Genomic DNA, 17,678 nt, shown 5'->3' with positions numbered 1-17,678 from the left:
AGATGGGAAGGTTGAGATGTATGTTGAGGCATAAACGATGAGTGGGCAATTAAATGGCACTCAAAGCAAGCGGGCTTAAGTTCTTTCTGTTTAAAAGTAGAAACATCCAAGACTGTGGACCTGTTACAAAACCACCCTATCCCAGGGCATTCTGGGAGGTTTGGTCTCAGGATATAAATGTGGAAATCATCAGTATATAGTTTGTATATTCAAGTGCTGGGACTGAATGGGATAGAATACCCACGTGTGTGTGTGTGTGTGTGTGTGTGTGTGTATGTGAACTCTAAATTGTAACAGCAATTTCTGGAAGGGGGTAAGTTTTAATTTTTTTCTGTGTATGATTTTTCTACAATATTACAATAATAAAATATTATTGAAAACAGATTTTTTTTAGAATGGGTATTTATGTGAATGCAGTGGTGGAGCTGTTAAGGTAAAGGTTCCCTGCTCTGGACTTCACTTGAGAGGAGGAGGAGGGGCTCTACAAGATTTCTGTCCTATTTCCTCCACCTCAGAAATGGACAAGGGCTCACTCTTCCCATTTCACATCTGGATGAGGTTTAGAGATTTAGATGGCAACTTTGTGTTATTTTTATGAAAGAAATGATTTGTCCTTTGTTAGTTTATTCTTTGTCAACATTTTAATAATTCCTTTGTTTTGCTGTTATAAAATGATAGAAGCTTCATAATTTCTTATTTTTCACGTTTTCTAGAGAAAAAGGATACTCATGAGCCATTGTTTCACTATATCCTTGTTAAATGATTCCTGTTTTGGTATATTTCCTTCCTTCATTTCCATTTAACTTTTGTAGATTTTTTTTTCAGTCATTCTGTAGGTACAGGGTTTTCCCCATTTAGCATATGATATAATTCTTCTTGTTTAACTCAGAACTTCCTAATTATAGTCTAACGTCAGTGTAATACTATATAAGTGGGTATACTTTATACATTTCCTTTTTCTTTTTTGGTGGTCCTGGGATTTGAATTCGGGGCTTTGCTATTGCTAGACAAGCACTCTACTGCCTGAAACACACTTCCAAACTTCAATTGAACAAATTTTTGATTGTTGCATATTTATATTGTTTCTAGATTTTCAGAATTCATGGTTCAACTAACATTTTTGTATAAATTTTTTTCTCTTTATGGATAGCTTTCCAGAAGCAGAATTACTAGGTGAGGGTAATAAACTATTAAGAACTTCATAATGTTTGAGCACTATGATTTTTTTCTTTTTATTCTGTCTACACTGGGGATCTAGGTTGATTTTAGGCTAGGAGACTGAGGTTGAAACAATAGGGAGAGAGAGCATATAAGTAAGCACTGCCTGTCAGAGCTGCTGAGTTAAAGAAGGCTACAGTGATATATGGGATGTAGTACACTACTCATTCAGTCTGTGCTGTGTAATACTGAATCAGTCTGAAGGTTTTTTTTACTCATTTACACATTCTCCACGTAGAAATAATTATGTCCAGGTAGTTTGATACACATCACATTGTTTAATAGTCTTTTATGGAGCATTTTTAATGCTTACCATCAGTAATCACAGTTTTTTTTTTTTTTTTTAGTTTCCAGTTCATTCCTTAGCCAAGTTATAACAAAACATTGGAAATAACAGGCATTCTATGTAAGATAAATAACAATTTTTGTTTCAAAGATGAGCACTTTATTACAAAGCATCATTGGTGTCTAGCAGTCATTGGCTTCTTACATGGCAAGGGTAGATGACCAGTGTTCATTTTACAATGACTTCACTGTGCCGTAGGATTGCTTTACACATGCCATGTGCCGTGGACAAGCTTGGTGCTATATGTATGTTATCACCCTCTGCCATCAGCAAACTTCTACAGGGTAGAAGTTATGAGTCTCCTTGTCCATGTGCAAAAGTGGCCCAGAGGAAACGGGGCAAGATGTCAGTGTGACACTCTTGTCCTTGAAGCTAACTAGTGCTGTGCTATCCAGCATGTGGTCACTGAGTGCTTGAAATGTACATGTCCAAATTGACAGGTGTCATAGCATGAAACACTATGGCTTGCCTATAAGATGTAAGACATCCTAATTTTTAAATGTTTATTACGTGTTGAAATGATAACAGGTGAAATAAAATATATTATTAAATTTTATCTCACCTGTTTTCTTTTTCCTTTTTCAAATATGTGATTGAGAGAAAATGTAACATTAGATTGAGGCCTATGTTGTATTTCTCTTGGGCAGCACTGCTCTGCTAGCTAGTAGTGTACCACATCCCATATATCACTGGAGCCTTCTTTAACTCAGCAGCTCTGACAGGCAGTGCTTACTTATATGCTCTCTCTCCCTATTGTTTCAACCTCAGTCTCCTAGCCTAAAATCAACCTAGATTCCCAGTGTAGACAAAATAAAAAGAAAAAAATCATAGTGCTCAAACATTATGAAGTTCTTAATAGTTTATTATTACTCTCACCTAGTAATTCTGCTTCTGGAAAGCTATCCATAAAGAGAAAAAATTTTATACAATTGTGAAGCTGTGAATTATAGTTCCAAGGCTTCTGTTTCACCTCTGCCCTCCTCCTGCCATCTTCTCATCCTTAGCATTTCTCCCTGCTTTCAATTCATGTTTCTTTTTTTTTCTTTTTTTCTTGTTTTTGGGTCCAGTCGTGGGGCCTGAACTCGGTCTGGGCGCTGTCCCTCAGCTCTTCAGCTCAAGGCTAACAATCTACCACTGGAGCCACAGCGCCACTTCCAGCTTTTTTCTGCTTTTGTGGTGCTGAGGGTTCCCAGGGCCTCATGCATGCAAGGCAAGCGCTTTACCACTGAGCCACCTTCCCAGTCCCTTATTAGGGACTTATTAGTACATTATTAGTACTTATTAGTACATTTCTTGTCAAACTTATTACCCCTTCACTCATTTTTCTCCTACTTTTCCCTCCCCCATCCTCTCACCACCCAAATTGTACATTTTTATTAGCTTAAATTAGGTGAATAAGGGGAGCTTCATTGTGCTAGTTGCATAATGCATATAATATACTTTCATCAAATTCATTCCCTCTTTTTATCTTCTTAGTAACTAATATTACTTCAATAATTAGACTACAACTGGGGAAAAGAGTTTTCTTAACTGCTTTTTAAATATATTTAACATGGAGATAGAACTTAGATAATACCATGTCCCATTGAAAAATTCTCCTTCAACAGTAAGATCAATACAATATAGAATCAGTACTTTTTCAATTCCTAGTACTGTTAAGAGGTTCTTTCTCTCAAATGGTTTGAATGCTTAAAAATTAACTCATAAATCTCATTGTGAGAAAGTTAGTTAGAGGAACTTCCTGGAATAATTATATTTTATTATGATTTTTAGATGTGAGGGATGAAAAATGGTTTTATGTATATGAAAACATATATATTTTGTGTATACACATATATGAAAAGTGATTTTTTTTATGGTTAGTCATGTTTAATGTTTTTTAGGCCACATAACATTGAAAAGAAATGCATTTAAAAACTAGAGAAAAGTATACCTATAGGAGGTTAGGTTAGACTTTGAGAAAAATTAACTAAGACAGTTGTTAAATGACCTAAGTTTAAAGTGGACAGAGTCCACCTAACTTGCTCACCAGAATCTGTGTGTTCCTTGAAGTGCTATTTTTAAAAGTCACTTATATGAATTATAGACCTAGTATTTAGAGACTATTATAATAATTCAGATTTTCAGGTTTTGCCTAAGGAGATAGTAAATATAAATTCCCAAATAATGCTATTAAAATTAAATATTATTTAAAGTAGATAATATTTTAAGTTTATGAGAAAACTTACCTTTTTCCTTCATGGCAGCTGTGATCTCTTAGGCAGTGTGCTTCAAATACTAGGTCATTCTGTCTTTATTGGGAACAGACAGTGAGGCTAGTACAGCACAGAACATGTAGAACATTAACAGAATATTGCCCTGGGCAGAAAGAAATGAGAAAGTTTACCTAAGTTTAGAGAGGCTGAATTATCAAAGTAAATGAAGTACATTTAGAAATGAAAACAATATCTTTCTACACAAAACTGAAACTGATGGAAGTTAATAATAATTGTTGTTATGAGAATTTTGCTCAGAAATTGTATGGAAGTCTTACTACACCCGTAATTTTAGGAGGAGGTCTAACTTGGAAATAGGGTTATTGTGGATGTTATTAGCAAAGCTGGAGTGAGTTAGAGCCACTGTCTCTATAGAAGGGATTTAGGACAAAGCCACAGGTGTGGATGTCAGAAAGCATGCATGTGGCCTTGTGCAAGCCAAAGAGAGGCCTGGGATGAGGACATCTCTCAACACTTGTATTTCAGGCTTCAAGCCCCTGGAACTATGAGTGGTTACATTTCTGATTGCTATTTTGTATTGCTTTGTTATAGCAGTCTAGGGAATAGAATGAGGATCATGATGTTTTTATATTCAATTCCAGGGTAACTGTGAGGTCATATCACACTCAAGCTATTTGGAGAAGTCCTTTCATTGTGTGCAGGTCCAAGTTGTGTTCTTTGGTACCAGAGAACAAGAAACAACAAAATCCTATTAGATGATATATTGAGAATGTCTGAAGATTGAACAGTTATAAAACTACTAAAGACAGAAGTTGGAGAATTACAGAAAACTTTCCTTAATTTTGATGTCAGTTATTTGGAACTTTGGATTCTTTAGTGACTTTTACTCTCTCCAAATTAGTTTTATTATCAGAGAAGAAGTGAAGGGAGAAGAGACTATTTTGAGGCAGGCATGGAGACTCACACCTGGAATTCTAACTACCTGGGTGTCAGAAAATGGGAGGATCAAGATTCTACATCAGCCTAGGCAAAAACTTAGTGAGACTGCATTTTAATTACTAAGCTAAGGAGGGGTAGTGAATGTGATCCAAGTACATAATATGACTATATGGAAATATACCAATGAATCCCTTTGACAATACATGCTAATTAAAAAAAAAAAAATCCAAAACTAAAAGCAAGGCAAAAGAGGAGCAGCATTTTTAGAAACTCCAGAATGTATGAGCCATTTAGATGTGCTACAGCTATGGTTCTCCCAGCACAATTCTAGAGCAGCAGCAGCAGCATCACCCAAAGCCAGATAGAAATGGAAGCCCTTGGCCTGCCATAGCCCCTGAGTTAGACTCTTCACAGTGTGGCATGACAGCTTGTGTTGTAGTCATGTGGACATACATTCCAAGAGAGAATGCAAAGGTGACGGGGATACCTTCAGAGGACTGGCAATGAATATTGATACTTAAGTCAAAGGCACACACAGAGATTAGGAGAATGGTGTGCACATTTCTAAACTATAAAGAATACAACTAGAATGTGAGAGAATAAGGGAAAGACAAGGGATAAAATAGTAAAATCATTATTTTTAATAATAAGTGGAAGCCACATGATAACACTTAAAAGTGTAAACAAAGTGGTACAAAATTAAGTTAAAAAGGGAGGATTAAAGACCTACTAAAAGATAAAATGGCAGCCAGGCATGGTGATGCACACTTGTAATCTTAGGACTTGGGAACCTTTTTAAAAATTACTATTGTTCTGTTATCTTCAAGTAGTTGTACAAAGGGGTTTCAACTCAACAGGTCAGTTTGTGAGTTACAATGTATCTTGATCTTGACATCCCTTCCATAATTCTCCTCCATCTCTCCAAATCCCACTGTTGATCCCCTCAATTTTCCTAGTTCCATTTCACATACATACATTGATGTTATGGCTGCGTTCTTCCACACTTCCTATGACCTCACCCCCCAACACTTCCAGTACCATCCTCCTGGTATTCATTCATTTTTTTTTTTTTTTGGCCGGTCGTGGGGCTTGAACTCTGGGCTTGGGCACTGTCCCTCAGCTCTTCAGCTCAAGGCGAGCGCTCTACCACTTGAGCTACAGCGCCACTTCCTATTCATTCATTTTATTAGACTGTTTGTTTGAGTTACACCTCTGGAATTTTCCCCTGCATTTACCATACTATAGTTAACTGTGGACATGTAAATGTTTACATATATATATATATATATATATATGTATATATATATATATATGTATATAAAAATTAGGTCTAGCTCACACATATGAGAGATAATATGACTTGGAAGTCTGGAGTTCAAAGCCACTCTGGGCTACATAGCAAGTTCTAGACTATCCTAGGCAAACTGGTAAGACCCTGTCTGAAAACAAAACAAGCAAGCAAAAAAACCTCAGAACTAATGAGCAAAGGTAATCAGAACAAATACATGCAATGGCCCTGGACCTGAGAAAAATGAAAACAGAAACACTGCTGGAAAGACTATTAGTACAGAAATAGAAATGTACTATGGAATATGCATTTAATCAAGTATTGCATTAATATTAAGTTGAATCTGACAGTGTAATATGAATTGTCAAGTTTTTTAAATTATGAAAATACCATACAGAGGGGTTACAATTATATGGGCAAGGTAATAAAGTTTTTTAGGAGATACATGCTCCTAATAAAGTGAAGTGTGGGGTTATAGCATGCTCTTTAGTGGCTCAAAAAGTAGTATTTGAGAGAAGAAAATAGGGCAAAATGTTAGCAATTTAGTTAGTATATAAAGAATATGCAAGATTTTTGTACTATTGAAAATTTAAAAGAAGTTTGAAAGTACTCCATTTAAATAAAGAGATTAAAAACTTTGCTTAGGAAGTGGTGCTGTGAGCTGAAGAGCTCAGGAACAGTGCCCAGGCCCAGAGTTCAAGCCCCACAACCCCACAAAACAAAACTAAACTAAAAAACTTTGATCAGTCATTTCTAGCTAAATCATTTATTTTATTTCCTACTATATAGGAGTATTACCTTTTGTGAGAGGTGGAGATTGGAAGAATTTTACTGTTTGAAGCCAGCCTCCTGGGCAAAGCATTTATGTGACTCCATCTCAGCCAACTGGGTACAGTTGTGCACACTTGTCATTGGTTGCCTAGGAGGTTGAGATCAGGAGGATCACAGATCCAGACCAGTCTAGACAAAAAAGTTCTCAAGGCCCCATCTCAGCAAAAATAAATTGGATGTGGTGACACATGCCTGTCATTCCAGCTGGGGTGAGAAGTACTGCCATGAGCAAGGCAGACCATCTGCCTAGCAAGTGTAAAGCCCTGAGTTTAAACTCTCATACTACCACTACCCCCAAAAATTAAAAGGGCAAATTTTATACTGAAATTTAAGTATTGAAGTGACATGTATTTCAAAATATTATTACTAATGTATGTATGCAATGTGATTTGAAGCTAACACAGATGAAAATATGTCTGAATGTTTCTTCTTTCTCATCCTGTATTTTGTGACTACTCACTCTTCTCTCTAACTCATGCTCTTTGTGGTGAGCCTCTGGAGAGCAGGTTCCCAGGTCCAGCTACCTCACCACACCATAGTACACATCTCCTAAACATAGACTCCACAAGCACCAATCAGGAAGAACTCTGAATTCAGTGCTTTTGAAGTACTTTTCACTCTGCAGTACATAGCTCAAACAGAATACCCAGGAAATAAGAATAATTCTTCCTATATGAAATATGCCAGAACTTAGGGAGTTAAAATGAACTAATTCAGGATGGAAATAGTAGGTATAAATATAATATATAGTAAGTATAAAAATAATATGTATTTCTTAAATGCTAAAAAAATAATTCAAGCCATGCACTGGTGGCTCATGCCTGCAGTTGTAGCTACTGAGGAGCCTGAGGTCTAAGCATGGTTTGAAGCCAGTATGGGCAGAAAAGTACTTAAGGCTTTCTTTCCTTGTAAATTTATTGATTGAGAACATAGTGGTACTCAATAAATTGGTGTTGACTGTTGTATAAAGTAGTGTTATTTTCCTATGCATTTTATTTACTTATTTTTATATCTTTATTGTAAAGGTTATGAGCAGGGGGATTACAGTTAACATAAGTAAGGTAATGAGTACATTTCTTTTTAAACTCTGTTATCCCCTCCATCATTTTCTCCAGCTTGTCCCTCCCTGTTTCCCTCCCATCCCTCCCCAAATTGTGTAGTTCATTTCCAAGGTAGTGTCACATTAGTTCATCCTTTGTCCTACTGTTTCTGTTATTCCCTTTCCCTTCCATTAATCAGATTAACTTATATACAAGACAAAGGGTACAGAAAACTAAAACAGGAAAAAACAAACTGTATGCAGCATATAGTAAGAACCTCTTTTTTTCAGTTCTTGGAGTTCATGTTGTTATGCTTCATTATATTTAGTCTTATGCACTATTGAAATCACCTGCTAAGAATATCATAGACATATCCTAGTTCTTACAAATGAAGGAAACCATGCAACCTACTTTTCTCTGGGTCTGACTTATTTTGCTTAATATAAATTTTTTTCAGGGCTTTCCATTTCCTTATGAATAGGACAATGCCATTCTTTCTGATGGAAGCATAAAAGCCAGAAGTGGAGCTATGTCTCAAGTGGTAGAGCACTGGCCTTGAGCAAAAAAGCTCAGGGACAGTGCCTAGGCCCTGAATTAAAGTCCACAAAAAATAATTTTTATACCCACTTTATGACAATTTTTTTCTGTTTTGGTTGGTCGTGGGTCTTGAACTTTGGCCCTGGGTGCTGTCCCTCAGCTCTTCAGCTCAAGGCAAGTGCTCTACCATTTGAGCCATAGCGCCACTTCTGTTTTTTTGGTGGTTTATTGGAGATAAGAGTTTCACGGACTTTCCTGCACAAACTGGCTTTGAACTGCTATCTTCAGATCTCATCCTCCTGAGTAGCTAGGATTACAGGCATGAACCACCAGCAACTGCCCTTTATGACAATTTTTAAAACAATAGTGAAGTGAGCTTTTTTTCTCTCTTAAAGATATGGATGTGATGAGGCCCTTAATAAATGATCAGAGCTTTGATGGCACCTCAGATGAAGAGCATGAACAGGAGCTGCTGCCTGTCCAGAAGCACTACCAGCTCCATAACCATGGTGGTATTTCGTAAGTCCTGTGCCTTATCTGACTCTTTTCTTTTTCTTCAGTTTGTTTGTGATGATTAAGAGGTGTTAGTCTTTGCCTTTCAAATTTACAGCATGCTTGAGAAGTGATACATTGAAATTACGGAGTAACTCTAGTAGTCACTCTAGTGAAGTAACAGCAGATGCCCTGCCTCCTGGAAGAAGGCAGCTCTGACAGAGAAGTGGCTTTTGATATGCTTAGGAATTACACAAGGCAGCGTTAAATGCTTTTTGCAGAGTAAGAAGGAAAATACCTGAATCTTGTGAAGAAGAATAAATGCAGAAAATACTTGAAAATCTCTGTTGGATATTTTATCATCACTAAATTTAATCTAAAAGTAATTTAGTGGTTAGGCAAAGGATGATAGAATCTGATCAGAAGAATATGAACTTCAAAACTCTTCTAGGCAGAAGTTTTTGTTTGATGGGTTTGAATTGTGTGTTCTTAGTTTTATTTATTTATTTTTACCTGGCACTCTACCACTTGAGCCACACCCCACTTCTGACTCTTTGCTCTTTTTTTGGTATATATTTTTTATTGTAAAGATACTGTATAGAGCGTACAGTTACATGAATAAGGTAATGAGTATATTTCATACTGCGCATTGTTACCTCCTTAATTTTTCCCTCTTTGGGCTTTTAATTGGAGATAAGTATCTCTTGGACTTGTCTGCCTAGGCTGGCTCTGAACCTCACTTCTCAGATCTCAGCCTCTTATGTAGCTATGATTACAGGTGTGAGTCACCAGTACCCAGATTCTTCTTAGTTGTGGTTTATTTCTACTTGATCAGGAGATTGTCTTCAGTTGCCTTCAAAGCCAAATCCCTGAGAGAATTCATGAGGTTCAAAAATTAATTGCTATCTTACCTGATTTTATATATACACACCCTTGAGAGACATATATATATATATATATATATATATATGTAGAAAGAGAAAGGAGAAGAAATACATACATATGTAAAACTTGCATATTGTTCCTTTTAATAACCTTCCTTTTAGTTTGATAATTACAGGACTACTGTTTAGTACCCTGGTAATATAAACAGTGCCAGTGCATTGTTGTTTTGCCAGCATAATCTTCAACATTGTTCTGAAAATCATAGCAGCAAAGTATCATGGAAGAAAATCATCATTTCTTTATTTATTGTTTTATTACATATGAAACAACTCTCACTAAATATCTCAATTTTCCCAGTGTTTTTCTGTATTTCTCTTATAAATATCAAAGCTAGGACTTGAACCAAGTGTGACTTCTGGCTTACTGATGGAGCAGAAATGTTACATAGCTTCATTTTAGCTTCTTTTCTAATAGGAAAAATTATATCATGGCATTTTACTGGTTTTTCTTATAAAATGTTTAAATATTACAATTTTTTATTTTTCAGATTTATCCAAACTCTTATGCATCTTCTTAAAGGAAATATTGGCACCGGCCTTTTAGGACTCCCACTGGCAATAAAAAATGCAGGTGTAGTGGTAAGATTTATCTTTGTAATCTCTACACAACATAGAGTTAACTGTCAGCCACGATTACCACAGTGAGTGTAGAGTCTCATTAAAAGATAACTTGATCAAGTGACATTTACTTGAGGGCTTGGCAATTGTACTGAGAAAAATAAATGACTATGATAGTTATACCTGAAAACAAGAATTATGATTTTCATTTCTACTAAATAAAAACAAAACTTAAAATAACATGGAATGTTTCCAGGGTTAGTTATGGTTTATTATCCCTTTTGACTTTCAGGGATTTGAGTTGTGTACTTAAAGCAGCAAATGTACTTTGAAGATTATTTGTGTATAATTCTTTAGTTTTTTAGACTTTGAATAAACCATGAAGATTTCAGACATAGGAAAGAGGTAGTAGAGTAGATTGTGAAAAAAAATACAGTATCTGGGTGCCAGTGGCCATGCCTGTAATCCTAGCAACTAAGGAGGCTGAGATGTGAGGATTGCAGTTCAAAGCCAGCCTGGGCAGGAAAGTCCCATCTTCAATAAACCACTCAGAAAGCCAGAAGTGGTGCAGTGGCTCAAGTGGTAGAGCGCTTGCCTTGAGCTGAAGAGCTGAGGGTCAGTGTTCAGGCCCAGAGTTCAAGCCCCATGTGCAACCCGCCCCCCCCCACAAAAACCAAAAACAAAAATATCATATTAGTGTTTTTGTTACGTTGAAAGCACTCATTTATTCATAGGAAATAAAAATCTAATTTCTAAATTTTAATGTAGTTTTAAAAAAAAGTTGGGCACCAGTGGCTCACACCTATAATCTTAGTTCCTCAGGAAGCTGAGATCTGAGGATCCCCGGTTTGACCCCAGGCAGTTTGAAACCTGACTGGGCAGAAAATCCAAGAGACTCTTTATTAAGCAGTACAAAGCTAGAAGTGGAGGTATGCCTCCAGTGATGAAGTGAGTGCCAAGCTTGAGCAGAAAAAGATAAGCAATAGTGTGAGGCCCTGAGTTCAAACTTTAGTTCTTGCAACCCACCAAAAAAGTTAAGAAACTTTTTTGTAGAAAACTTTTAATATAAAAAATTCATATATGAAATTATATTTAATCCCTTCTAAATGTTCTAGTTTCTAAAAAATAGTTGTTAGCTGAGTTTGTCCACCCTAATTTTAAGGTAATTGAAACTTTTCTGACTGTAAAAGTAAGATTTGGCAATAGTTTGGTTGTACCTCATAGGAATCTAGCTTTCATTCTGTTTTGGGATGTTGGAGGTTAAGCCCCGAGCCTTGTACTTGCTAGACAAGTTTTTGAAATAGTTGTTTTCTGAGTAGAGTTCCTGGCAGTCTGTTGAAGTTTGTTGAAAAAGTCTGTCAAAGAACCACGTCATTCCAGCCGCAGTTCAATATTGTGCTTTTTAAATCATTTAGAATATGAGTCATCGTTGCATAATAATTATAGCAGTGCCACACTGTTAGTTGTAGGCTGGCCATCTGCTATTAAATGTGACGTTATATTCCATCCTGCTATGTTACATATCTAGAGTCTAAATTCATTCATAGATCAAATCATACATGGTGGTCTTAAACTTTGTTTGGTATCCTTTCTGTATAAGGTTGATTAATTTTTCTTTATGCAAATGACTGTCATTTTTGTTCAGTGAGTGAGTAGACCATTGACTCATGCTTGTAAAGTTATTCAGTTCTTTTGAACTTGTTATTTAAACCTTATAATTTTCTTCTTCACAGCTTGGACCAATCAGCCTTGTGTTTATAGGAATTATTTCTGTTCACTGTATGCACATATTGGTACGTTGCAGTCACTTTCTATGTCAGAGGTAAATGTGGATTTGTTAAGTCTATTTATTTTATAACTGTGCATTTGTTTAGGGCATTGTATCTTTCTGCTTCTACTTTCTGCAACTATAAGTTGTATTTTCTTTGATAGTGAATATGGAATAGGGACTCAGTAGGACTCGAATACAGTCAATATGATTAGTCCTCCTTTGGAAGTCTTGAGCTATTGCTTCCAGGACCTACACAGATACAACAATCATCAAGTGCTGAAGTCCTTCACATAAAGAAGTATAGTGTTTGTGTGCAACCACTGAGGAGCCTTCTTTCTAATTATCCCTGATTACTCAGAATACCTAATGTAGTATAGGTACTACATGCATGCTTGTTGTGCTGTATTGTTTAAGGCATAATGACATAAAAAATCAGTTGGAATATATTCAATACAGACAGGACATCTTTTCATGTATGTTTCCATATGTGGTCAATTGAATCTACAAATGAGGGATCTGTAGCCATGGAGGATAAACTGTACTTAGAAATGCACCTAATTAGTAAATGGACCTGGGTTCTTTTATTTAGTCTTAAGTGGAAAAAAATCAGAAGAAAAGATTAGTAGAGTAAATGGAGTCAATGGTACACTTTTAGTTATAGCCCAGTGTCTTCAATGTATTAGCAGTTTAGTTTTGGGTATAGCATCTTTGATTCTGTTTACTGATATGTAGATATGCAGGTAGTCATAAAATGTTTCCTTTGGATAATAAGCCAACTTTTTAAGACAAATACCTCCTAGTAAACCAGAATTCTACGATACACTCTTGTTTCATTGCTAAAACTGGATACATCATTTGTGTGTGTGTGTGTGTGTGTGTGTGTGTGTGTGTGTGTGTGTGTGTGTGTGTGTGTGTGTGTGTGTGTGTACATACTTGCAAAAAGAAGAGTGGGAGAGACTAAGACTGGAGATAACGTATCTACCTCAGGAAGGTAGTTTGAAAATGAAATGAGATAGTTTATATGGAAATACATTCTAGAGCCCTGTAAATATATAGTATTATATACTGTTACTAGAAAAATGTATGCGTGGGGATGGGAAGGAAAAACTGGGAAAGAGCAGGGAAGGAGTGACATTGTCCAAAAAGACATGTACTCATCATCTGACTTAGGTAACTGTAATCACTCTGTACATCACCTTATAATAAGAATAAAAAAGAAAAATGTAGTAATTTTGACAAGAACAATATAGTTGATGTTTTTATGTATTTGAGATATTTAAATCATGGAAGCACAGATATTAACTGCTCGTATTTTACACATAGATAAAATGTATCCGTAGGCAAGATAAAAATTTAAATTTTATTAGAGTCTATAGATTTTCACATTTTGAAGTCTTCATGTGTCAGTGTATAGACCTGTGTTCATTAATTCCTGTATATCTGATACTTTTTCCAATAAATGGTTTTACAGACTGACTTACTGTTTTTTTCTTTCTTATATGTGTTGTCATTTATTGCAGGTTTAAGAAGTCTACTTTAGGCTACAGTGACACGGTGAGTCTCGCCATGGAAGCAAGTCCTTGGAGTTACCTCCAGAAACAAGCTGCTTGGGGACGGCAAGTACTTGCTCTGCTTTTAATATCGATTTGTTGAGACTTTGTTAATTTTTAAGTATTTTAATCTGATAAGACAAATAAAAGGATGATAAATTGAGAGAATGTAATTAATAACCTGGAACTGGTGTCTCTCTCATATACTTAGCTGCTCAGGAGGCTGAGATGCAGAGGATCACAGTTCCAAGCCAATCCTGGCAGAAAAGCCCATGAAATACCATCTCCAAATTTAACCAGCAAAAAGCCTGACTAGAGATAAAGCTCAAGTAGTAGAGCCTAAGCTGAGCATGCAAGCCAAGCAAATGGGAAGCCCTGAGTTCAAAGCCTATACTTGCAAAAATAAACAAACAAAACAAATTGAATACCCTTAAAATTAGATTGACTTAGGTTCAAATCTCAATTCTGCTAATTGTCTGTTTTATGACCTGTCAAAATGTTCCTTATTTTGGTTTGCATATCTCATAATGAAATGCACTTGTACTTCATTGAATGATTAAAGTAGATTAAAGAAAATAATACTTTAAAAAGTATATACAAGTATATACCTATAATATAATTTTTAAAATATTTATTAAATAACAGAATTATGTTCACTCATTTTTTAAAAAAGAAAAAAATGTTGTATTTTCATAAGACAACTGAAGTCTGGATGTTATTTAACATAAACTTTATTGTCTTCCTCATCATTGAACAAGGTGAATGTAAACTAGATGAACATAGGGATGGAAAAATAAAGAAGTATAAACAAACAATGATGTAAGATAAAATTTAAAGAAGAAAAAACACGACGTTAGTGTAGTTTATGCTTAAATCTATGTTTTTTTATTTTCAGAAAGTTATATTTGTTCATAAGTCCATGAGGTTTTCATCATTCCTGATATATTTGAATAGAAGGAAGGAAGCAGAACCTAATGCCCTAGGGACTTGCCTCCAGAACCCAAAGTCAATCCCAACCCCATCTTTCTTTTGACCCAGACTATAGACAGCTTTCCTGCTGTGAAGAAAAAAGGCTTTCAGAAAAAGTCAACTGTAATTATTATTAATGAGACCCTCACCTGAAATGTGGATAAAAAAGATATTAAGGGAATACTTAAATGTAAGAATCACAGATGAGAAACTGGAATTCAATTCAGGGTACCAAGATTATTTACCAATAATACCCCTGAAGAACTATGGAGGATGGAAGAGTTATGGTAGGACCTTTTGCTGTCACACGGGAGGAGTGTCTGTAAAATGTTAGACATCATTGTTGTCACTGATGGTCAGACAAGAGACTACAGTACATTACACAGTGGTAGTCATTTCTTGTTCATAGATCAGAACGAGAAATGAATAACATGGGCAGATTTCTAATTTGACAACTGCCCTATCTAACTACTGGCCTTTTAATCAAGTGTGTTTTTCATTTATAATTCTAGTGACATACTAAACATAATATGATATTAATAGGAAATAAATATTTTAACTGTTCTTTTTTCAAGGAAGAAAACAATATATACTGTTATAAAATAGCATATTAATAGTTAAATTACAGTTAAAACGAGAAAAAGTATTTTGACACATTGTTACCTTTATTGATACTTACTTGTGGATATCTCTATTTAGGAGTGTCGTTGACTTTTTTCTGGTGATAACGCAGCTGGGATTCTGCAGTGTTTATATTGTCTTCTTAGCTGAAAATGTGAAACAAGTGAGTATCCTTTTATAGTTTGCAAAATCATCTTCCAGGGCCTTACATTCAGTATCATATTTCTTCTTATAAGTAACTTTAGGCAGATTTTCATTTAGTTTTCTCTTTCTCTTTTGCAACTTGGATTTCTGATATAATTATTTGTGATACTCATATTTGAAGTCAAGGCCTTGTACTTGCTAGGCAGGCACTCTACCACTGAGATACACCTTTGGACCATTTTTCTTTGGTTCTTTTTGAGAAATGGTCTCCCTTTCTGGTGTATGCATGGACTAAGATCCACCTCTTTTATATTTCCATTAGCTGCAATGAGATGATTGTATCCCCATACCCAGTTTCTTTCTTTGAGATTCTTGGACTTTGCTTTCTTGGCTCATCCTGGAACCAGCCCTTCTGCTATTAGCCTATCACATCACTTAGGATAAGGTGCATGCCATTGAACCAAGCTATGGATTGCCTGGCTTCAAATTATAATCTTTTCTTTTTTAGCCTCTCAAGTAGTTAGGATTACAGGTGCAAGTCCCCCTCTGCCCAACCCCCAGACCTGACTATGGTTGGTTTTACACTATTTGTGTTATAGTATTCATGATGTATGTCCATTCTTTCAGAAGTTTAGATCTTAAGATTTGGGTATGGGGGTGCATGCTTATAATTCTAGCATTCAAGAGGCTGAGACAGGAAGATTGTGTGTACAAATCTTATGCTCCAGAGCAAGACTGTCTCCAAAATCAAAACACAAAAACAAAACAAAAACTTAGATATCAAAAGCATATCCATATATACTTTGGGATCATATTTTTTAGTTTGCTAATATATAGAGACTACAGAAGTAGGAGCTAGCAGCCTAGAGAGGTTAAAAATATGAGCATTCGGGCTGGGAAGGTGGCTCAGTGGTAGAGCGCTTGCCTTGCATGCTCAAGGCCCTGGGTTCGATTCCTCAACACCACATAAGCAAAAAGAAAAAAGCCGGAAGTGGCGCTGTGGCTCAAGTGGTAGAGCACTAGCCTTGAGCTGAAGAGCTGAGGGATAGTGCCCAGGCCCAGAGTTCAGGACCCACGACCGGACCAAAAAAAAAAAAAAAAATATGAGCATTCATTACAGAACTGCGGTAATTACCGCCATTGTTTTAAAAGTAATGTATCTAAAAATGTGTATTTTTCCCATGTTAGGGAAGTTCGGTTTGTGAAGTGATTTCCAGATACGTTATAGAGATAGTCTATTTGGACAAACATACAAAGCACCAAAATAAAATACCTGAACAGTACCAAACACATTTCTTGTGATTGGTATTATTATTATTTACCTCCTGATTTTCTTTCATCATCATTCCAGTCAGTAACATTAATTATCCAAATATATCTGCTGAAATAAGCATTATACATTGTAATCTGTAGAATTGTAGATATTTAATGCAAAATGATTACACAAATATCCTTTCTGAAGAACTTTTTAAGTATACACTGTTAGGTTTTTAAAGAAAGGTAGCTGAGTAAGAACCACACCACGCACGTGGTATTCAGGTAAGGGATAGGTTTATTCATTGTTTCGGCTGGCACCAGGCCATGTTAGCATTCCGTGCGGCTGGGAAAGACCTGGGAAAGAGGGCGTCTGGCCCTGGGCTAGGCCTTATCTAGGGCAGGGGCAGGGAAAGATGTGGCCACATGGAATCCAGATGTGACCTTTTCCAGGTGTGCCAGTTGCCTAAGTAACTCAGTACTGGGCGGAGACTTTGCTGCAAGCAGTGTGGAGTCTGTGCACCTTCTAGGAACAGACCTTACATACACCAATATTTATCTGTCTCTTTTCTAAATACAAAGTTTGCTTCATATTCTATTAAAATGAGGAATTAGCAAATTTTATGCTATAGTATTTTCTCTTTGCACGCTCTGTGGTCAGCCATAGACAGTGAAATGTAAACAAGTAAATGTAATGCATTCCAGTGAACATTTTTGGTTGGTTGTGGTTGAACTCTGGGCCTGAGCGCTATCCCTCAGTTCTTCAGCTCAAGGCTAGTGCTATACTATAGCCACAGCACCACTTCCGGTTTTTTGGTGGGTAATTGGAGATAAGAGTCTCATGGACTTTCCTTCCCTGGACTGGCTTCAAACCATGATCCTTGGATCTCAGCCTCTTGAGTAGCTAGGATTACAGTCATAAGCCACCAGTGCCTGGCTCCAGTGAACTTTCATCTGCAA

At 36.2% G+C, this 17,678-nt stretch overlaps 1 protein-coding gene across 3 annotated transcripts in view; it reads left to right on the top strand.

Annotated features, from left to right (window-relative positions):
• Slc36a4 (solute carrier family 36 member 4) overlaps positions 1–17,678 on the top strand; it is a 43,417-nt gene that overhangs the window by 2,456 nt on the left and 23,283 nt on the right. For 2 of the 3 annotated variants that reach the window (XM_042685253.1, XM_042685254.1), the window contains exons 2-6: positions 8,811–8,934; positions 10,340–10,430; positions 12,143–12,231; positions 13,701–13,796; positions 15,399–15,483. In XM_042685253.1, the coding sequence (XP_042541187.1) occupies positions 8,811–8,934; positions 10,340–10,430; positions 12,143–12,231; positions 13,701–13,796; positions 15,399–15,483 (485 nt within the window). Of the gene's footprint in view, positions 1–8,810; positions 8,935–10,339; positions 10,431–12,142; positions 12,232–13,700; positions 13,797–15,398; positions 15,484–17,678 lie in introns of those variants that run through there. The other variant, XM_042685255.1, reaches the window with a different exon arrangement.

The sequence above is a fragment of the Dipodomys spectabilis genome, unplaced genomic scaffold (assembly GCF_019054845.1).
Source record: "Dipodomys spectabilis isolate Male_0828 unplaced genomic scaffold, ASM1905484v1 ptg000094l, whole genome shotgun sequence".
Classification (NCBI taxonomy): domain Eukaryota; kingdom Metazoa; phylum Chordata; class Mammalia; order Rodentia; family Heteromyidae; genus Dipodomys; species Dipodomys spectabilis.
Note: the sequence above shows the minus strand (reverse complement) of the source record. Positions and strands in the feature narration are given on the sequence as shown.